Raw genomic sequence first — 24142 nt, 5'->3', positions numbered from 1 at the left:
ACGTTTTCATTTCATTAATCTCTAATTTAACAGATCAGATAACTATTACAGGAGATTTTGCTGCCACAGGTTTTCCATGAGATTGATAGGTAATAATAACTGGTGTTTCCTAATGGCCACAGACATCCGTCTTCTACATAAATCAGCAAACTCCCTTAAGAATCCCTTATATCCAAATCATGGATCAATTGTACTCAGGCCTCATTACAACACACGCACACTCCGTTCTCTGAAATATGGCTGTGCTACCTTTGCTCAAAACTACATTAAATGTAATTAATACAACTGGAGTGTAAATGGACGCAGCATTAAAATGTATGTCCCCGGGGAGAACAGGTTGTGAAAGCTGCTATGTGCGCTGTCATGCGTGGCACACATGACTAGGGAAAATTGTAGCACACTTCCTTATGTAGAATTTATAGTAGCTACACCATAAAATTGAGGAGCTTCAGTACCAGGAGCAGGAAGCCAGCTTGGCCTCAGCTGCACACTCTGCAGCACAGCAGCAGCACGTGAGCGGTGCTTGGGTACCATCTCTTCCCTACAGAAAGATGTTGTGGTCTTGTAAATCCTTCCTAATATAGTAAATTGTATCTTCGAAAAAAGCTACATGAACCCCATTAGAACTCCAAAAATGAAATGGAAAGGACATTTACTGTAAGTAGTGAGTAGAGAGAAGTCTGAGGTGATGGAATTGTTTGACTGTAAATTAGGGAAAAGGTAGGGAAAAGGCTTCTAACAATTTAGTACTTTATTTGCATATGACAGCCGTGTCATTTGTAAGAGAGTGCTATAAAAAGAGGGCACCAATCGAGAAAAAAGGAGTGTGTAGAAGGGCTACAAGGTGTCAAAACCAGGCAAACAAAACCAAGGCTGCTGTTCCACAGACGTGTAGAGTCTTCCCTTGATGACAGCACTATTCATTTTAGGAAAGTGTCTAAAAACCCAGCAGGCCAGTACTGCCAGCTCCCATGAATATATTGTTTTGCTAAGATGGAAAGCAAGTTCAAAGTCTGAGCACAGCCCAGCTATGAACACGCCTTTATCAGCATACTCCGGGTCTTGCTTCAGACCCAAAAGCAAGCTACGCTGCCTCAATTCTCTGTGATTTGCTGACCCTTCACCTCCTAAGAGGTGAAGATGCCCTGTTGCTACCAGTAGTAGGTAACAAGGTTTTAGACCTCGTAACAAGATAGCTCAAGTGGTTTTGGAGAAGGAAATACAGGCGGTAAGATCTCTTTTTCAAATAGTTTTCAGCCAACCCCTGAATTTGTTAAATACAATGCTTTATCTACTGCACTGGTTTCCAGAACGGGTTGCTGCAACACAAAGCATAGAATTGGGGCTTATAATCAGAGGCACCAGGGAATCATTGTTATGGGGTATTTATTATCTGACATATATAACTATTACATAATTCTTCTTAAAACATTCTAATTTTGCTGATTTCACTTCTAGGAAGATGCTTTGCATCCTCCTTTTAATTCTTTACATCACTATTTTAGTGACCTTTCTATATGTATGAAGCAGGAAACTTTGGGTTGGTTAATAATATAACTGAAGCATTCAGATATGCAAACCAATCCTTGAGCCAAATTGTGCTCTCATGCATGTCAAGATTTGTAGCACTGAAAAGGGAACAAAGTTTGGCACCTTTTGCTCACAAACACTGAGCACAGAAGTAGGTTATCTAATTTGAGGGGATTAAGCTCTCTGTATCCTTGGTGCTTGTTTTCTAGGCAAGAATATTCAAATCCACAAAATGCAGAGCAACTACATTTCTCACATTGTAGGACCATCCCATGTTACCTCTTAATACAACATAAAGGCAAAATAATTACAATTGAAATCATAGAAATCATAGAATGACCTAGGCTGGAAGGGACCTTAGAGATCATTTAATCCAACCTCCCTGTCATGCGCAGGGACGCCTCTCAACTAGATCAGGCAACACATGGGGACCAAACGGGGATCAAACACACGACCTTGGTGTTATCAGCCTTGGAATGTGGCAACATTCATTCTTTCATCATTCTGCCTCACTGTTCCTTCTTTCTCTGTCCTTGTAGTTCTGGCTTCTTTCTGGTTTTGTGAAGTCTTAGCCCCTTATATGCCGCTACTGCAAATGTGCAATGCAATTCAAACAGCACTAGCCATATGCATAATAAGCATGGAAATTTCAATAGTCTTCACATTAAATACTCAAGCTAATTTACTAGCTGATTTGTTACTTTCTTTGTCCTGGCTTACTTTTCTGTCATCTTCTATAAAAGAACTTAGATGTTTCTACAAGGGTACCAGAAGCAATACTATATTACATTTCCAAAGATTACACATTCTCATTTGCTGTTGCACACTGCACAGATATAAGAATTATTAACAATGAACTAAGGCCCACAATGTCATATGATCCAGATGCAGATACTCAAGGATGTTTATTTCCTTCGCCTCAGTGGAGCCTCTAAATTGAACCTCTAAACCACCCCCAAAGATTACGCTTGTTAAAAATAATTAATCATTTGTTAATTAAAATATTTATACCGCGGTTGTTTTTTGCATATATGAATATATAGACTAGTAAGATAGTCTACTAAATGGAACTGATGAATACTGAATCACCAAATCCAAAATGTAGTTACCCACACTAAAGTAAATGAAAACTACAGACTAACCCATAAATGAGTAACATGTATCAAACTCAAATTTAATACAAAAGGCAGCCTTTTGTTTCATCCATCATTGAAGAAGACATCCTCTTCTGTGTCTCATTTTTGCACTGGATGTAAGATTCCTAACATGTACAGTAGTTGAAAAATTGTAAAAATAAATCTAGCCCAGAACAGCTTTGCTGCTCTGTCCCTAACCATGAATGAAAGGATGTGGAAACAAGTGGAGCATTGGTTTTCCTTTTGAAGACAGACAATCTCCTTTAAAGCTGAAGTAAGGTCTCACAGTTACAGAAAACAAGCAATACACATTTCTCATGAAAAAATCGTGGAAACTCAGCTATCATACTAAAAGGAGTTGTTGAGTTTATAAAATACATAAAAAGATCTTGCAAACAACTTCTGCAGACTGCAAGTCAGATTCTTTTGATCCTCAGTAAGAGCCAAAGAGATTGTCTGATATTTGCATATGCCTCCCAGGCAAAAATACACAGAACAGGAAGGGTGTGTATCATAAAATTACCACCACATCTATTATCTACCACCCCCAGAGTAAAAGACAATCGATGGCCACTATAAAACCATGTCAGAAATTCCTTAAACTAAGATTATACCATAAATACAGAAAAGTGAGGAGCCAGCCCAAAATGAGGATGTATCTCAATCACTACTGGCAAGAAACTAACCCAAAAGGTGGTAACTAACTTGTCAGTATTATAAAATATGTTTCTACTGTAGGGAATCATTTAGGTTGCCATAAACACAGCTTCTGAAGAGAGATAGAATGCACTTCATGAAACCAAGGAAAATTCCCTTTCCACTTAAAAGTAACATGAACAGAACCTCACAGAACCATGGGCAAAATATTACTGGGAGAGGGAAGGTCAAGGTAGTCCTGTTCCTCAAGTGTATTTTTAAACCGCAGAATATTGGGGACAGTACACACTGCTCCCTAGAGAAATCTGTGCCAAGGACCTTTTATTAAATGTTCAGCATAGCTTTCCTAATCTATCAAATTGCCTTCATACATTTATGATTTTTATTGTCTTTATTAATATATGTATTAACATAGTCCAAAGACATCAAGTCGTGAGGGACTGGTCAGAAAAGCACACACGTTTGGGAACAGAATGAGAGCAGAAAGTCCCTAAATTAATATTGCCAACAATGCAAAAAAGCGTGTATGCTTTATTTTAGAAATAACACAACTTGAATATGCTTTTGTGGTTTTTTACTTTTCTTTTGTTTCCTAAAATAGCTAGTGTACACAAGACAACATCCTGAGTAACTGATTAACAAATATAGACAGAGAACTCAGATTACCGTACTTCTCTGAAAACTAAGTTTCAGTTTAGCAATGTCTACTTCAAGCTTTTATCAGCACTAATTTCAATGAAAAAAATGGTCGTAAAATTCAGAACAGAGGGAAAACAGACCTTAATTAAGCAAAGTGTTATCTCTTTCTATTATAATGAAAGCAAAGTTACAGTTATATTTTTACCAAGATTTTTCTCCACTTAATGAAGACATTATCCGTGAGTTTTCAAAGTCACTTTACAAAAGAGCATTCAAGAGACATTAAAGTCAGCTTAAACTAAAAAGTCTTTTTGAAGTCAATAAACAATAAAAAGAACAATGAAAAGACAGCCTTTGATCTCTTCTTACTCTAAAGTCTTTAATTTCTGTTTTAATCTACTAGATGCATTAAGTCTTGTTTTCAAATATTTTTCATCTGCAACGTACAGTATGCTTGCCTTGATTTTTTTATTAATATATATATTCTTACTGTATTAATGTATACTTCTCATTACCAAGGATGGATGTCGTCTAGAAGTTTTCACCAAGATAAACAGAAAAAAGTTTTAAAATTGTATTTCATTCTGCTCTTTTTAAAAATTTCTTTAAAAAGAAAAAAATGTAAATGGAACAAGAAAATAGCATTTTCAGCTTTGAAATTTGTGAGATCAAAGCCTATAATGCACATAGATTTTTCAAAGGATAAATTATTAACAGCATGGACGAACACACACTGGTCAATAACATGGTCAAAGAATGGTAAGTTAATAGTGTCTCTCTACAGCCAATTACAACTAACCTGACTTTATTGCTTGCAAGAAATTCCAAGTCATTCAGTGCATTTTTAACAGAACTTTTAAAAACCCTTTTTTAGCAAAGCTGTGAATTGGGACAACCTCTTGACCAGAGTGAGCAGCTTGGCATTTCAACATTTCTTCCGTTTATCCTTTCCTCCATAGCACAGGCCATGGATGTAAAGAGGAAATCACAAAACTGCAGTGAGTGAAAGTGTGCAAAATGTATAAAGGTAGAAGCAGCCACTAGTTCCCACTGGACCACCAACTTCTTTCAGGTACCCAACACAACCCCAGTGAGAAGGGGTAAAAACTCTCTCCATACCTGTTCACCCTTGATGCACATAGTAAGCCTGCTGAATTTCGTCTGTATAAATCAGTGTATCCTCCTGGTAGTTTCTCACCTTCAGGAACATGGGATCATCCACAGCGTAAGACAGAAAGGAAAACCAGATCCTCACTTTCAGACCCAGATTACTGTTGCACCCTGTCAATTCACTCTGTACATGTGTTAGAGAGTTTCAAAATGAGAGAAAACATAACATGGACAGTACAGTGAAGCTGGGAGGAGCAGACATAGTAAGTAACACGCTGCACAGGCATTTCTTCACATCGGCGCTGTTCTTGCCTCATGCTTGCAAAGATGCCTTTCCAGACGTGAGGGATGGATGAAAGTCCTATCTGTCAGAGAAGCAACCTTGCCCTTCCTCTGCTATGCAGACCTCAGTCCTTCATTTCCAGAGTGGGATATGAATGGGAACATCAAACTATCAGGCTCTGAATTTTGCTGATATAAGAATTTTATCATTTTTCATACAATATATTTCATTTTGATTCAAATAAAAGATTTTATGGGACAGATCTTCTCTAGGACAATAACCATGTAGAAATTTAAGCGATGTCTTTTTCTTACACCAAGTTAAGCAAAAAGACTAAAATTTTCACTTTGCTCATGGCAGACGTACTTAATAAGAAGAATCAGACTGAGAGCACTTTACTACGTTCAGACTAGCTTTTTATTGATTTGGGTGTGCTATGAACCACATTATCTAATCTACAATAAGCCATTTACCAAGTGCAATGATCTATGGGCTAAAAGGCTTAGATTTTTAGTTCCATTGTAGACTTTTTGATGAAATGGTAGATCAGCAGAGAATAATACTATAATAAGATTGTGAGGGACACAAGTGTCAATATTAGGAAATTAGAAAGTTTGGCTTACTGTTTTAAATCCTTTTGCTGTTCATTTAAAAGCCCAATATCTCTTTTTCTAGACTAATTTTGTCTGTATATTTAACAGAGGTACTAGATAACATCCTACAGGGTGTCAAGTTCACAGGGGCTCAAGGGCTCATTCAAACAAAAATATTTTTATTTTGCAAAAAGAGATTCATCCAGCTAAGCATATGACAACTCGGTGATGTATGCGCTATAATTACATGAGGATACAAGCTATCATGATACTGTCTTCTTGGTACTGTTGTTTGACATGATCCAAGTTTCATCTGCTGCATAGGAGATTTTAGCAGTTCCCTTAAAACATACTTGATGCATTTTGCATCAGAAACTTTACCTATATGCACAGAGCCTAGTACATGAGGCTGAAATCCCAGTTAGGCTTGTGGCTTACACATAAACAAACTTGGACTAGTGCTGGCACAATCTTGTTTCTGATTACCTCCACTCTAATTGCTAGTTTTGACCACTTTTGCACATGGGAATTCTCCAGTTGCCACCAGGAAACGTTGTAGAAGTCTCAAGAAGATTATCTACGGTTCTATGCTAGTCTAGGGAAGAATCACACATATGAGATCTGTTTCCTTATTTTTCATTATTACTTTTTGATGAAATAGGTAACACTGAACTTCCTGGCAAAGTATGCCATAACCTCCTTCTCAAACTATGAAGCAACGCATACAAAGATAACTTCTTCCTGAAAATTGTTGCTTTTGGCTAACATGGAGTCAGAGGTTTGTGAAAGGTGTAACAGTGCAAATCAGATTTGCAACACTATAGGCACCATCAAATTAATATCTCATTCTGGCAAAGAGAAATAGAACAAAATTTCAGTGGCCTTCAGTATAGAGAAATAAAATCCTCTATTTAGTGCCAATTAGGTGAAAAACAGAGCGTATTTATGAGACTATTTTATCTATGGTTCTATAGTAAATTTTACTGCATCATTTCTGATTAAGACTGACAGGTTACATGCTGAAGTAAATGCACTGAAGACATTAATGTCATTTTAAAGCAACTCAACTTTTGATGTTCTTATATTTTTGTTGTAGTGGAACTATTATGATGCATTGCCTCATTTTCTGAAAAGGAAAAAGGGAAGTGTAACTAGTTCATGCTACTGCGTAACTTCACAACAACTGACACTGACTATAATATAAGCCAGTTTGTATTAAGATGTTATTGCACCTTTCCAGTTCTAATCGCCAATTATGACTCTATTAGTCCTACTTGGCAGTTCATCTGCTCCTGCCTCAGCTAAGGGGGACTTGGAGACGGACCTCTGATCTTCATGTTTCCGCTTCAGTGAGTGCTCAGCACAGCGGCTGTCATCTTGAGACATTGAGGAGGTAAGGCATTGCCTTTTCTAAGATAACTACACCTGACCTTACAACAATTTACTAAGGAAATACCTGCCTAATGGCAGTGTGAGTGCAGTTTCTTTTACACTCACAACGGCACTGCAAATTAGAGACAACAGGATAAATCTATGACCAGCTCACTAGACACTTCATTAAATCACTGTTCCCTTGCCTTGTAGAGCACTAATAGAATCACAGCCCTCGTTAGCTACTGAATAAAAGATCAATCACATTCTTTGAGAGCTCTTGCTACCAGCTTCCAGAGGAAACAAGGAAAAAAAGACATATTTAGGATCATCAGTAAGATTCGGAATGGCCTCACTGCAAGTTGGTTAAATTACCTTTTCCACAACTGACTCCGACCGTAATACTCTGAGGAACTTGTTAAGTCTGCTTTCAAAAGCTGCTATCTAATATATGACTACCAGGCCCTGGTCAAAAGTTCATAATGTGCATATGTAAAAAGGTACTAAATTGCCTGAGGGCTAAAACCAGAGGAGTTTAATTGCAGCAAAATGCTGAAAATGGTCTGTTGAGGGTCTTTCTATTGGGATACTGCTGGCACTAGCTGATTGAAGTACAGCACATAAAAGCCTTACAACAATATTTCCTTAAATGCAGCTGAAACTGCTAGCACTTGCTAGTGCATATATGGCGTGCCAAGAGGAAAGAGAAAAAAAAAGAACCTTCTCTAAAACAAACAAAGATTTAAGGATTGATATAATTCATAATTCAAAAGTGTGTGGATAAAAGGAAGAATTAAACAACTGTGAATATCTGTCAGAATAAATCATGTTATAGGCTCCACATGTTGCTATAGTGGGAAATCTAAGTACATATGTAAACATATTTAAGGGGCATCTATTAAAATTTGCTGCAATGACAACTGGAAAACAGGTTCCATCAATCTATTTATGACTACATTTGGAAATTTTGACATCACCTATAAAACTGAAGATTCCTATACTTAGCCTGAAACATAAGGACTTGTTTGCGGTAATTTGAGTCATTCCTCTAGTTATTTTCATGATAAAAAGGGCAGGAAGGAGAAAAGAAAACGTCTTCCTCTGAAATAATTCAAAATATACTTTTTCTATTGACAAAGAAAATTCCAACAATAAAAATGTTTAGAGAAAATGTTCATAATCTGAAAATTAGGAAGAAACAGCAAATTCTTGGCCAAAACATGTAGTTACAAATATTTAGAGTGGCTATGGTGAAACATTTCTCTTGATTTTTTAAAATTTTATTCTTACCTTTTGAAAACCACATCCACATGGAGTATTAGATCAACAGCACTATTTGGGATGGGATGAACTATTCGACATGAGCAGACAATCAGATTCTAAATGACACTCTTACAAAGTCATTATCATAAAAAATTGCCAGGACAGTTGTTTTATTTGAATTGCTAAATTAGTTTTCTTGTACTGGTAGTATTCATCATAATGCAAGGTTGTCATTTCAGGACAACATTGTAATAGTAATGCTGTTCAGTAGAAAGAAATAGTGTTTCCAGTTTTCTATCAAAATGAAAAAACTAATTACACTCATTAATAGATTACAGTGACAGAGGAGGTAACCCTAAGAAAAATACCTGCATTCAAGAGTGTTGAATTTATGTGAAAACTTTAGTCCTAGTATTTCCAAGCATTCTTAAGGTCTAGCTGGTAAACTCAAAATGTTCTTCAATGTGTTTTGCATAATGGTGGGTATAGCATTCAAACAGAAATCAGTAACACGTTCAGCACAAGGATTTTCAGATCTGTTGCTTTTATACAGCATTTGGGACGCAACACACAGATACTTTCACAACCAGTTAGGAGTCTCACCAGCCATTTGCACATGCATAGTCATCTATTAGAAACAAAAGAAACTAGAAACAGTGTGATCAGACATTAAAAATAAGTTTGCAGTAAGTTTCAACTCCTGTGCTTGCTTAACATTCTTCTGAACTAATAGCAATATCCATCTTAGATGCATTAAAGCTGAAAGTACCACCCACAGAAGCAGTACATGTATTTTTGGAAATGTCAACTCTTAAGACAATACTGCTAAAAGAGATGGAAATCTGCAGCACTAGCAAATCAACCGCGTATATTTGGGAAAAGTAGGTATTGTTCTTCAAGACAAACAATTTTCTCTATATCTCAAAGAGATTGGAAAATCCAAATGACTCAAGTATTTTAAGTCTGAAAGGAAAGTTTAAAAGCTAAGCAAACTCAGAAATTCTTTGACTACAATCCTTGTACAGATTATTGCAAAATTTGCTGTTCATTTTTAGACTGAAATGAGCACAATAAATTCAGTATTATGTGCACTTTCCGCCCTGAAGGGAATGACTACATTCTGTCACTTTATCATAAGTAAATCATACAAACTCAGGCCATATAATACATGACAAAACATGGAAACATTTTAATATTTCATGTGGATTCAAGTTATTTTTTGCCAAATCCTCCTCCTCTATTCTTAAATATAATTCTTGAATCACATAAACATTTAAAACAACTCTTCAAGACATTGCCTTCAAGGTAGTTAACATACAAGATACAATAGTGCTTTCTTCCTTTGTTGAGAGACGTGAGAAATCACATACCTAAGAACTAAGACAGTAGGTTAAGAAAAAGAAGAGGAGAGGCAGAAGGGCACATCATCTCACACTGATGCTGGCAGTAGAACCTACATAAAACTAAGGAAAACTTTTGTGATTCATTAATTTTTCTGCAATATATATTCACTCTTTTTTCCCTTTCTTTAGAAACATATATGCTCTTACCTAGAAAGAAGGCATAGGAACAGTAAATAAAACAAGGATTACCATAGAAGGGTATTGAGGATTTGAATTCTTTCAAACTCTAGATTTCTTAGTATACAATGGAAGCTACTGAACTACAAAATACTAGTGAATATCCAGTGGAAAAACTAAACACGCTCACTAACACAGCCTCATCAACCACAGACCCATTTCTCTCCACACAGGAACCTAGCCAATGCTCCAAGCCAGCCAAGGAACAGCCTGCAGCTTAAGTCTTGCCTTTAGAAAAAAGAAAATTACCACACTCATATCCATAATGCCAAAAAAACCCCTGAAACCAACATACACAACTCAATATGTTACCTCTCACTTTCTTGAGGAGGAAAAAAGATACCTGTATATACAGTGAACTTTGGAATAAAGAACTGACAAGAACTAGAAACATGATTAGTATCACAGTGGGATATCTCCCCAAAGCCTAGTAATATGGATTTTCTATATGCACATGGACACTTTCAACAGCATTCCTGGAAGGAAATTTTTAGGAACGTTAATTCAGTTATGCAGTTATCATGTCCAGGGAATGACAACATGTCATTTTAAAAATAAACAGGTGAATTACTTTCTCAGGAAAACAGACTCTTACTGTGTTTGCTTATCCAGGAATGTTAAAAATATTAAAAGCTCAAGTATATTTTTCATTTATATATATATAGATACACACACATATATGTAAAAATAGTGAGAATACTGAAAAAGTACTATATAGTACTCTGCATTTGATATACTGTATTATTTTTGGACCTCTCAAATATACTTTTTTAATGACTTTGCTCAGAAATAAGGGACTTTCTAGCTCAGATTACTTGGACACTCTCACTGTTTACTCTTCCATCTTTTTTGTAAAGTCAGAACAGATTTCCCTGAGAACTTCAAATAAATAAGATATCCAGCTGCACAAACACTGTACGTACTGTTAGATTACTTTGGCTTCCTCAGGAATATTTTACTTTCTCTGAATGTAAATGATTAAAGAGAAACCATCATATGAAACTGATTGGTGAACTGTTTAAAGTGGTATGGCACCTCTTCAAAGACGATATAGAGAGAAAAGACCATGTTACCATGTTAAAGCATCTCAGATATCCAAGGACTTCTAGGGAGATGTTAATGTAACTAAGCACTGCATCCCCCAATTAAGAAATAGTACTTAAATGATAGTTCCATAAAATAAGATCTACAGTGCACTCATTTTTAAACAATTTGGCTAAATATGTCCAATAAAAGCTTGGGGTTTCCTGAACATCTGTCCATTCATAAATAGCAACTTCAAAAAGAAAATGTAAGGAAATATAAACCATGTTTTAGAATCCACAAAATTTATATTGCTCTGTGAGTTATACTCACAAAATGAGACAGGCTAACAATGTTCAATTATGTTATTTTATTATTTTTACCATTTACTGTTTTAAATTTGGGCACAGGATTTTAACTTCTAGAGGTTGAAGAAACAAAAACTAAACTTTGTCCCAAACCATTGCTTTTGCTGAGCTTTAGATCACAGAATCATGGAATCCTAGAATGGCCTAGGCTGGAAGGGACCGTAGAGATCATTTAATCCAAGCTCCCTGTCATGGGCAGGGATGCCTCTCAATTAGATCAGGCAACACATGGGGATGTTCCTAAAGAGCTAACTAGAAGGCTTAATATCAACAGTCACATATGTGCAGATAAAGACAATGAAGAAAGAACCATGAGGAAATAAAAGATGCATTACTGCCCAATTGCCACGTCATGTGACATGGACAAGAACGCCTCAGTCAAAATTTAGTGATGCAAGAGGAGTTTGAATTTGATTCCTCCTCAGTTAAGGAATAAACAGCAGATTTACATTTTTAACAAAATCATAGCGAAAAATGATTCAGTTCTCGGAATCTAAACTTAGTAAGAAACTTGATTTAGAAGAAAATCGAGAAACTGAAAAGCACAGTAATGAAGCACAATTACTTCTTACAGTCACTCTTTCATAACCCCCCCATCCCTCCAGAATTAAAGTCTTCTCACAGCTTCTAAAATTTGTCAGATGGCAACAGTGAAACTCAAATTTGCCATCTTACATCTTAATTCACATTGGGTAGGTTTTTTCACATTTCATATCACTCATAGCACCATAATTTCAATAGCTGGAAATACGTGGTGCAGTTGAAGTGCCTTGTATAATTTGTGTTTGGCTGTGCTTATTTTAGTTCCTAGCTATACAACATAATAGCTATGCATGTCCAAAAAGTTTTAAATCATCAATTGAGTTTTTAGGGACTACTTTTTTAATAGAAAGTGATTAGAAACTCATTGCTAGCTAAAACCTTAAGTTTTATCACTGTGAATATTTGAGACTATCATTCTAGAATGTTAGCAACAGATCATTGGATCACTTTAAATGAACTACAGTGCATTGACTCTGCTTTTGATTATAGTTATCTCATTCATAAAAATGTTATCTCTATTACTCACTTGTTATTAAAGAAAATGAATAATCCTGTGATTTATGTGCTAGCTGGTAACTAAGGAGGTCTGGATCCTACTGTGTTATTTACAACAAACTGTGTAAGTGACCTTGCTCAGGCACACAAATGAGAAACTCTGGAGTCACAGGCAGGGCTGAGTCACCTCAGCTGCAGTAACTGTAACTGGGGAGCTCTGGGGTGCCGCAAGAGGCAGCTGGAGGGCTCTGGGGTACAGTGAGGGTCACCCAGAGGGCTCTGGGGTACAGTGAGGGTCACCCAGAGGGCTCTGCAACAAAGCAAAAGGCAATGGAGGACATTAGGGCGCACTGACATTTGGTCTTCAGCAATGCACAGTCATTTCAGCCAGCAATTCTCACAGCTAGCTAGGTGACAGTCATCAACGATTAAAGCCTTATTAGGCAAAAGGTACAGAATTATTTTTATGAAAACCCCTTTTGTTTACCAGACTTTCATGAAATTATCAATATAACAATATATGAGCATAATCTGGAAACTGTTTAAGAGTGGGTGAGCTGATCAAAGCTGTAAACACCTCAGAGAGACCAAGGCATTCCAGCTGCAATTTAGCTCTGGAAGTGATGGTGAGTAAAAGAGAAGGGATAAGAATAAGAATAAAACAGGAATTTGAAATCTTCTTTAGAGGATTGCAAAAGAAAACAGGAAAAAAGTACAGTGAACAGAAGTCTGGGAATTTCTCACTACAAAGAAATTATGGATGCATCATACCAGAGTACAAAAATATGAAAGATTTACTTTTAAACCCTTCTGTTAAGCAGCCATTATTTTATTTGTAATGCAGTTTACACCCATAAATCTGATACCGCCTCCATTATTCAATGAAGAGGTCTGTTTCTAGAAAACGTAACAAACTGAATGAAAATAACTGAATGTAAGACTGACTTTCTGCACGCTTCAGAAAGAGATATTCTGTTCTGTGCTGTTAACTACATAGGAGGCCAACCACTTTCAGATTTCAGGCAGGAGACAATAAGGTACCATATACGGGGTTAGATGGGAGGTTGCACAGAAGGTTAGAATTTGCGAGCAATTCAGACCTGTATGCAGACATTCCACAAGGTGCATATATAGCTTTCTAATCCAAGAAGGCTTTTTCAGGCTGAAAAATAGGGAAATATGCTTTTTAATTTCGAATTCTAATTTAACTACATGTAATATAAACCATTATGGACCAAATGTTTCCCTGCCTTGCAGCCCACACACTTGGCAGGGCATTCTGAAATTCTGCAAGAATCTAGACAGAGAAGAAGAAATTCCTTACTTCCTCCACAAAACTATAGGACATAACAAAGCTGTTCCACAAACAGGGTGTGTTGGATACCACAAATTCCATGGCCATTGTTCCCCCAGCACCTCTCTGCACTCTGCAACCCTGAGCTGTTCTGTTTGGCACATGGACAGATTTTCATAAAGACCTTCCACTTCTGTGGTGTATGTTATGGGGTTTGGATTTAATTTTTCTATGTATCTCATGATACATTTATTTTAGCAGGAAGTTAAAATATGTATTAGTTAAATGTAAGTGTGATAATAAACAAGCTTATGTTATATTTTATTACTATATAGGGCAGAGAAATTGTAAGTGCATAGAAGGATTTTTGTACCATTCTTCCGAAATGATTAACTACTTTGGAGGCATTTCTTTACTGTTATATTACAACCAACTAAAATATTCTTCCACATATGCCTTCTTTCCTTTTACCCAATTCAGTCAGTTTTAAATAACAGTACTCTGCAAGGAAACATATGCTATCAGTACAGTCCTAAGTCCTAGGTACAGTCCTAAGAAAAGAAACTTCCATTTTGATTAAGTTTAAACCATGAGGCTCTTTTCAAAAAGAACTGCCTGTTGCATTTCAAGAAACCCCAGTGCATTTTCAGGAATGTCTTGGGGGGAAATCCAGGCCAAACTCTACTCTCAAAGACACTCATATGCCCTCTGTCCATGACTGCTCTTGGAGCTGAACATGCACAGCTGAGGGCAGAATTTGGCCCAAACTGTGAACTCAGTAATGGAAGCCAACATCAACTCAACACAGCCCACACAGACCTCTGGGCAGCAAAAACTGTATACTTGAGGAGGGAATACTATCCCTAGCTCTAAAGATTATTCCAGTTCCCTTAGCAAAGAACTGGGGAGAAACAAAAGAGATGATGAGACTGCACAGCCACTTCTGGGCTTCTGTCAAAAGCAAACAGATGTGATCATTAGGTAGAAGCAAGTCGCTCCTATAGATGCAGATTAATTTCTGAGCATTTCTGTCTTGATGTTAGATGTGAGCGCAAATCATCACATGAAATTTAATTTTAGACACTTCCAACATATGGCAAAAGTAAAGCCAGTGAAGCAGTTGTAAGCACAGAGGTTTCCTCTTGCCCATGTGAGCACTACGATACATGCCAATTGCCTCAAACACTCCTGGGATAATATCAGGATGAGAAGAATTCATTGTTTTATGTAAAAATAAGACACGCAAAAGACTTTGGGGCCCTTAAAAAAATCCGTCTCTTACACAATGAAAAACTAAGGGCAGATTGGTCTTATTGCAGCTAACTGGCTGTTTAAAGGTGACAAGTTGAGTTCTTCTAGCTGTAATTTATAACTCAGCAACAGAACCAATGTTTTATTCCCAACCATTAAAAGTGGGTAACACATCTGCTAAAACTCTATCACAATGGCTGGCTTTTCACTGCGACAGGAAATGTAACCCAATAGTCTCAGAACTTCTACAAAACCCAGCCATTTCTTGATGTAAAAGGATTTGAAAATTCAGTTCACTGAAACATCTGTTAAGCTCTTGCTACTCTAACATATGATATTCTTTCTGCTCCGTTACCTGCCAACAAAAATACATGGGTCTATGTAATGCTATCACAACTGTGTGATAATGGCACTCTGCTTCTAATTTTATATGCCATTGTACACTCACAAAATCACCTGGGGGTGACACCAGATAGCATGCTGAGTGTAAGTTCAAAACATAAAATAAATATATTTCATTTTAATCTTGTATATAAATAGTAACAAATCAGATAGGTTCTGAATGACTAGCATTAATTTAAAAGAAACAACTTAGTCAAATGGTTCTTGAGCCAACTTTCACAAAGAGATAGTAAAGGAGAGCAAGAAAGAAAGAGGCAGAGAAAGACAGCGAAAGAGCACAAAAAAGAGATGTAAAAAGATAAAAAATCGAAAAGAAGTCCAAGGAAGCAAAACCCTAAAGCCTTATCTCAAACCAGCTAAGCATATGCATGGCCTACACAGTTACTTTCAGAGCTTCTCTTCCAATCTGTTACTTACAGTGGCCGCTTAGTTTCAATTGACATTTAATTATACTATAAGTGTCTTCTATTTACTGACTAACTATACATGGCTAAGTAAAAGAGAGGCCTTTTGAACAGCAGTAGAGCTACAATTACTACAATAATAAAATGGTAATTTATTTGGAACTATTGCTTTCTACAAAAAAAATACTTGCTCTCCATTTCTGTCTGGGAAACGCTTGCAGATTTTAGATCTTGAAAAGAGGTGGGAGGGAAAAAAAGAATCGTCTTTCAGTTTCCAATGCTCTACTTAACAAAAGCACTTCCTGTATTCCTATAACCACCAGTGATTTAAATACTGTTATGTTTCAAAAGCTGACCTGACGGCTCGCTCTGATTCAACGAAAGAGTTCACTATAACCAGCACAAACATATTACATTTTTTATGCTGTAGTCTGTCATAAAACAGGTTTAGAAAATATCAAGTTGTATTTCTTCTTGCAGTAGGGTATGACCATTCAGAGAAACAATTAAAATTATGCCTCGAAAAGCCTCACACTTGAAAGACAGATAAATCCTCCCTAAGTATGTTTATTCTTTTAGGAAAACCAAATTCTAAGTGATCCACAAAACTTTTCTCTAAGCAGAAACTTAAAACAGCCTGAGTTTAGAAAATGTCCTAATTACTGAAATTAAATCATTGAGTTGCAGCAAATAACAGCAAACAGGTAAATAAGAATGTGATGTTAGAATACTGATTCCTAGTGCTTCAGGGAATCATCTAAAACCGAAGAGCTACCAGCAGTGTCTCCCAGGCAAAATTCTGTAGTGCTGAATATCCCGAGGGCCATGTGCCAGAGCCTGCACGACTTCTCCCCAAATTAGTGATTAACTGTATGCAATAACATGCATTTCTGAAGAAAATACTACATCCTCATCAAACAATGTAGAGGACTCAACATTCACGAACTAAACAACTACATTAAAAAAAATTATTTCAAATACACTATGTATATTTTTTCATTGTTGGAAACAAAACAAAATAATTACTGAACTGTTATGACTTCTAGTAAGTAAACTTTAAATAATTGTAAGTACCACAGTAAATGATGACAAGTAAGTCAAAGGCTTGAAGACTAATTTCTCAGTAGAAACTCACAGCCAGGACAGAATGTAAAAATTATATTGTTCTGGAAAAAACTAATAGGGAAACAACTGTATTTTCTAATTCTTCCCTGCATCTAGCTTCAAAGTTTCCAAAAGAGCTGAAACTGAGTGTTACTCTGAGCTATCCACCACTCTGGGAACATCCAGTAGTCTAACTTTGTGAAATATAAATTAAAGATGTACTTATTTTGTATTAACAGCTTTTACTACAATAATACAAAAAGGCCCCAATTAGAATCAGGTGTGTGCAGCTGCAGTCTCTGTATGTGTGTGTGTATATATGCATATACGTGCATGGGTCCATATAGACTCCAGGAGCCTCTACAGTTCAAAACACAGCAAAGAGCTTCAAACTGGCCTCAGAAGGATTAGGCACTCCATGTACCTCAGTGCTGCAGCAGCTCAAGCTACCACCTCCGAAATCAAAGCCGGTACCAGCGGGTCTGCGTGGCACCCTGCCTGAACTGGTAAACCTTACCTCTCCACACAGCCTTGGCACGGATCTCTCAATTCCAGTTATGGACCCAGCTCGGTTGCAGCTACTTTACATACTGCTGCATCACGCTGCACTGTGCAATGCAGACAGCCTTGCAAAACACAGGCACGTGTTCACAGCCTTGGAACTGCAGCTTCGAGCTTTACCAAAACTCTGAAGCAAGCTGCCACAGAAATACTGAAAGGAAGCCCACAGAAAGTTCCTCAGCAAAGTCTATTCCAGTTTGGTGACAGCACAATTGCTAAAAAAGGAGAAGGAGCAAATAATTTTCTCCCTACAAATCTTAAAATAGGAAAACTCTCATACTGATGATGTTGAGAATATCAGCTTAGCTTGTTTGCACACCCAGGAAGGGGCACTTTTCCAGTTTTACTGGTAATTGAAACGTTGATGTGGTTCAAGGGAACACATAGAACTGATGTTTACCCTCAACCCATAACCTCCATCATAACACTCAGATAACCTCAGTGAAATACATTCAAACACAAAGAGCTTACTAAGGTGATTGTGCTCAGACTAGAATGCACTATTATTCAGAACTTATATTTTTTTGTAGTATATTTTGTATTCTCTTTTATGTACCACCCATAAATAAATAGATACTATAAAAAACATCTATCCACTGTTTTAAAGAATTCAAAATGAACTTCAGTGTTTTATTTTGTTCCGTAGAGGATGAGATTATCTGAGTAACAAACAGAAAAGGTTCCTTTGTGAAAATATGTCAGACCTAATAAAACTAACAATTCATAAAAGTTCCACAGACTGGATCCCTTTCATGGGACGATGATAACATTTACTTACTCATTCTCAGGAGAACTTCGAGAATTTGTTTTACAAACTATCCCTAACACAGGAGAGACATGGTTTTAGAGGCCCTGGTCTGAAAACATGCTGTTGAAATATATTATTACTTGTCCCAAAGCGCAAGAATGCTCACTTAACAATCTCAAGGACATAAATAGGTTTTGCACATGTACCGGCTGCAAACTGCAGGCAGACATTTGAGGTGTGGGCTCTCCTGACTGATGCACTGTCAATGCACCACGCTAGAAGGTTTGGGTTTGCTTCTCAGCTCTTACTGAAGAACCAGTATTGCTCACAAAGCTGTTTTTTTTCAGATATGTAAGTAGAGTTTTAAACACTATGAAATGTGTTTTCCATTTGCATTAACCCAGTGTAAATTAAGATTAATTTCATTATCTCAATAATAATTAAATGTACAAGCAAATATTTTTGAACAGCTATACGTACAAGTTCCACCATTGATTTGCTCAGCTACTATCAGTTACGTGCTAGATTAAGCTACTTAAGGATGGATCCCTCTGCCTCAACATTCCTTCTTTGCTCTTTCTCAGATAAAACCAATTAACTTGGTCTGAAACAGTAAGTTAAGCTACACCACAACTACTCTTGTCAGTTGTAAAGTCTTCTGTCAAAGGGGCCTGGTTTGGACATGAGCAACTTGCTGTGGCTAGATGAGTTCTGCAAGGATATGAATCTTTTCATTTCCCTGATTCATAGCTGCAAACATCGAAGGGGGACTCCTTCTCCCTGCTCCCCTTTTGGGAATATCTTTCTTCGTCAGTGAATAAGGGATGAGAAACAGTCAGTAAGGCTAAAGGAAGCCATTCTCAATACAGGAAAAGTCATCCTGTGCCTAAAAGACTTCGGATTCCTTATAAATAACCTGGTCAGAGGTTCAAGGGTTAAGAGTAACCCCTGCAAGCCTCGCAATGCTGGCTATGAAAGTGTATCCTTTCATTTGCCATGGTTCCAGTCCAAAGTCCAATGGAGACACAGGGAAAACACCCATTGCCTTCAGTTCTCTTTAAGAATCAAGAAAATTGTTGTGTTGTTTTGCTTTTTTTAAATATGAATGAAGGTGCTTTTACCACTGAAAGCACTTTCCCTCAGCCATTAATAATGTCTGTAGTATCTTTCCTAACTAGGGCATCTGTATACATAAAAAATGCAGTCAAGTATACTCCACTTAAAAACCAAAGCAATTTTTTGATGTTTTACATATACCGGGTACAGAAATAACTCTAAAGTATCCCACACCTAAGATGTACAACTGCTATAAACAGTTAAAATCATATATTCAAACAAGAAAGTCATGCAATCCATCTAACAAGGCACCTTTACTGAAGATAGCCAAAGTTAATCTAAAATGGTTGAAGAATCCTCTTCTAGAGTGCTATCTTGGCACGAGCTTTGTCAGGTTCAGTTACAAAAAGGCACTAGGTCAAAGCAGACACATTACATCCAGATTTTTATAACTTTACTCCCCTGATTTGAAAAAATGAAGATGTGTAAAATACTGTAAGTCAGTCACTTACCATGGACTTGGTGAAAGGTCGAGCCAAGGTAAACAGCAGGGTGTACACCCACCAGTTACGATGAATGGCGGAGTAAATCATATTTCCAGGATGGACTGCATTAGATGTCACCCCATGGGGAGAAAGGCGTCGGTTCAGCTCGTTGGAGAACAGTATATTGCAAAGCTTGGAACGATTGTAGGCCAACATAGCCCAGTACTCCTTCTGAGATGGAGAAAGCAGGCTGAAATCAAGTTTTCCAGAGGAGTCTTTAATATCTGTAAATCTAAAAAACAGTGAATATGCCTTAGATACCCCGAAGGTAATCTCACTCACATTAAAAGAACATAAAATTCAGAAGAGAGAGTAGAATTTGGCCAGAACCAACATAAAACAACAGCTTATTTAGCAATTGAAAGCATCTATTAGAAATTGCCCGAGATCCAAGGAATAGTTACATACAATGTGGCAGTAAAACTACGGAATAATTGGCAAAGAAAATGATACATAAAAACAAGTCAAAAAAGGCAACATATATAAGGCATCATATATAACTTACAAATCACTTTATTTCAAATCCAAAAAACGATTTTACCATAGATCCATGAAAGCACAATCAACTTCGAGGAAAAAATGTAGGACAAAATAACTTCATTAGAAGCAGAGAAAACCAGCTTCCTTTCATTTCCCCTTCTTCCCTTCCCCTGATTATTTCATCCAGTGTTCACGTACTGCACTCTTTCATTTAAGTGTTCAAGTAACTATGGATGAGTCTCACTGCTTCTTTTTTTAGATTAAAAATTGATGAATATAAAGGGGTTATAACCTTGGTAACTTGCCATCAGTAGTCTTATATGTTTAAAAGATAAATGTAAACAAAGCCAAAATGAGTTCTGGCAGAGTATAATGTTTTTAAGTATACCCATGGCATGGCTGAACACAAATCAAAGTAACTAGTTGATGTTTTTTAATTGGGTCTGACAGAGTCATTAAACACCAGCTGTTTGTTTCTTTCCTTTTTCTTTCTTTTTTTAATAACAAAGTAGTGAATGTTGTAAAGACATTTACATGAATTAAAGGAAGTGTCCATATAACATTTTTCCCCACAATTCTTACAATCTGATTTATGAATTTACTGGTATATCGTAATATAAGAAAATAATACTACATTTAGTTACAGATCTATGTTTCATTCAGAAGAGCTACTAAAAATAAAAAGGATTTAGCAAGCTCTTTTTAATACTGAGAGTTTTCAGGATCAGCTGGGGAGAACAGGGATAAACATAATTATAGTACACACTAGAAAAATGGTTTAAAATATCTTTACTAATTTTGCATCTCATGCCCAGAATTGAAGAGATCAGCTGTAATTTCTACATTCATTCTGTGAGCAGAATTACAACACTCAGAGAAAAGCAACTACAGTATTTGAACTCAAGAGGAATCCAGGATGTTCTGTATCTTGCAGAATTAGCCCTTCAATTTCAACAACAAAATTTCTCTTTCATAATTTTCAGTTAGATAAAATACATTTCTGAAATTAACAGGACTATTCGGGGGGGAATTTCCTATATTCATTCCTCAAGTAATCATTTATGACACCAAAATTAATCTATAAATAGAATACTTTGTGTATACTGTATAATGGAAAAGCGGTGGCATATTTTGAGTCCAGTCCTGCAAGTGTGCTTATGTGAGTCAATCTTACTTATGTCGGCAATCTCATTGAATTCAGTAGGATAAGGGCTGTACAATCAAATTAACAACACAGAAATAAAGGCAGAAGGAAAGTCAGCCTACTTATTATTCTGCAGCTAATACGATGTGCTTAAAGTACCCAAAAGCTTAATTTAAACAGGATTCATTTGTGCTGAATCCAGAGAAGTAACTAGAAACAAACAAAGAACCAGAGAGGCAAATAAATATTTTGCCTTGGAGCAGTCTAGTATAATATTTTCTGCAAACATGGGCCTTTATTTTTCCCCTAACAGGGGGTCTTGACTCCAGTGAAAAGATCCAGCCAAGGTTTATGGAAGTAATTAGATACCAACACTTCTGTTTTACAACATAGTTTAAGGCTCAGAGTTCTCAAGTAGGTCAGAAAGTACTACCATCCAATAATACCTAATGTCTAAACTAACTCCTTACATCAACCTCTTGCCATTAAACAGATTAGGGGGAATAAGCACAGTTATTTACAATGATCAGTTGAAGTGTTAAAACAAGCCGTAATACATGAATTCGCCCCCTTAGAAAACAGGAAATTTACTAGTTGCATTTACTATTTTATTCAAACATAGACTGTTACTTATTTTTTGATGGGCTTATATAAACCTTGGCTGATCTTACTGAGTTAGCAATGAACACTTTAAAAACCAGTTTCAAAAACACGGATAAAGATGTCCAGCAATGTGTGCTCTAGTTACACATAGCACTTAATACAGGGAAAAACAAAGATGTCATTTAAAATACTATTAGAGATACAAACTTACAAAGGGGAACAAGAGGCTGACAATTCAACATAATCTCCCATTAAATAACAGCTCATTTATACGTATCCCATTGTGCCCTCCACATCTGGCAAGTGATTGGAGTTGGCAGATTTATTTCTAGAGCTATCTTGCCTGCCCTGCAGTAGCCTCCCTCACTCTGCTACTCGCTTTCACAAACCTGGTGTGATTTGCAAAGATAAGGATGTCCAGATTTTGTTACCACCTAATTACTAGACATTTCATGTCTTTTAACACTGGGGAGGATTATTACCGGCATTTTCTATTGCTTCCTTTCATTTCAGCCATCATAAATTCAAAATGGTAAAAGTAAATCTATCTGCAGTGTGTCATTTATACCATAAGCCTCTGTGTTTGGAAGTGATAAAGGTTTCAGCCCGACCCTTGGCTGGTCTCTCTCTACCAGGTCCCTGGGGTTACATTTTATGGAAACATGATTAAAAAAATAAGCTTCATTCTGGGTCACTAAAACATTTCAGAAATACGAAGGCAGGGGGGAAAAAAAAAAAAAAAGCACCCGCACATTCTTCCTTTTCAGTTGCTAGAGCTATTACACATGACCAAAAGTGAAATAGAAATCAACAGTAATGTTTAAAGCTGGACATTATAGGTCTAATCCTGCAGTCCCTGAACTAAATCAGAAGGCAGTAAGTGGCTTGCGCCCACTAAAATTCAGAACTGGGGTATGCATTTTGCACAAGGAAGTTTATTTAAATCAAATCCATCTTTGCAGTTATTAACACAAACACCACAAGCAAGTCTAAAATAAGGCAAATCTCATCAACGTCTTTTCTGCCAACTGTACTTCTCCTAGCAGTAGAAAAGATGAGCATCTAACATTTTAATTAAAAAAATTCACCAAAAGAGGCATGGCCAGATTTCTAATATGTATTAACTACACCACTTCCCATTTTACAATTATACAGCTAATGTCTGCATTGAATTCCCTAATTTCTCATTATAAAACAATTGGATTTCATCTAGCAGTTTTTAATTGCATTGTTTCTCCTGCTAAAATAACTGCACATTCTTCTCGGTAAGATGTTGAAGTTGTTGAATGACAAATCAATATAGGTCATGCCATTCAGATTTAATCAATTATTATTCCATCTCCTCACAAAATCAATGAGTGGTCTGAAATGCGGCGAAAATCTGCATTCATACAGAAAATACCTACACACTGTTATAAAACTGGAACACACTTTATCCAGCAGCAGAGCCAAGTCCAGTAGCATCCACAGGCATTAGTAATGCTTCTATTTTTAAAAAGATTATTCAAACACAAATGCTTTAGAGCAAGGCCTTTCATTTTCAAAAAGTTTTGCAGCTCTGCCGTAACTGTTTTATGCTCTAGGGATAAAAGATTTCAGCTAAATCGAAGGTAACGTTCACCAACCTGTGCGATTCGGAGGACACCACCACAACCCTGGCAGGAGCCGAGCGGCGTAACACGTCCTCCAGCAGCTGGACGAGGTGGAAATGTCCCAAGTGGTTCACCTGGAAGGTGGACTCCAGGCCGTCCTCCGTGAGGCCCCAGGGTGCACCAAACACGGCGGCGTTGCAGATCAGCACGTGAAGAGGCCTGAGCAACCAGAAGCGTTGAATAAAATCGGATCAGGAGAAAGAAACCAAAGAGGAACACGTGTAATCACCTCCCTGCATGAACCGGGCCAAGGGGCGCCCTGGGTCCAGGCACGAAGGCTTTGGGCAGGTCCTCTGAGGGGCTGCCC

At 37.0% G+C, this 24142-nt stretch overlaps 1 protein-coding gene across 1 annotated transcript in view; it reads right to left on the bottom strand.

Moving 5' to 3' along the window:
* Positions 1 to 19923: 19923 nt before the first annotated feature.
* LOC104277616 (WW domain-containing oxidoreductase-like) overlaps positions 19924 to 24142 on the bottom strand; it is a gene marked incomplete at its 3' end in the record, with an annotated part of 19873 nt that continues 15654 nt past the window's right edge. Inside the window, exons 3-4 of the mRNA XM_009874303.1 lie at positions 23809 to 23994; positions 19924 to 20188 (exon numbers count right to left, since the gene is read on the bottom strand). Coding sequence (XP_009872605.1) covers positions 19924 to 20188; positions 23809 to 23994 — 451 coding nt within the window. The remainder of the gene's footprint in view (positions 20189 to 23808; positions 23995 to 24142) is intronic.

This window comes from Apaloderma vittatum, unplaced genomic scaffold (assembly GCF_000703405.1).
Source record: "Apaloderma vittatum isolate BGI_N311 unplaced genomic scaffold, ASM70340v1 scaffold9328, whole genome shotgun sequence".
In the NCBI taxonomy this organism is placed as follows: Eukaryota; Metazoa; Chordata; class Aves; order Trogoniformes; family Trogonidae; genus Apaloderma; species Apaloderma vittatum.
This window is presented reverse-complemented; position numbering and strand designations above follow the sequence as displayed.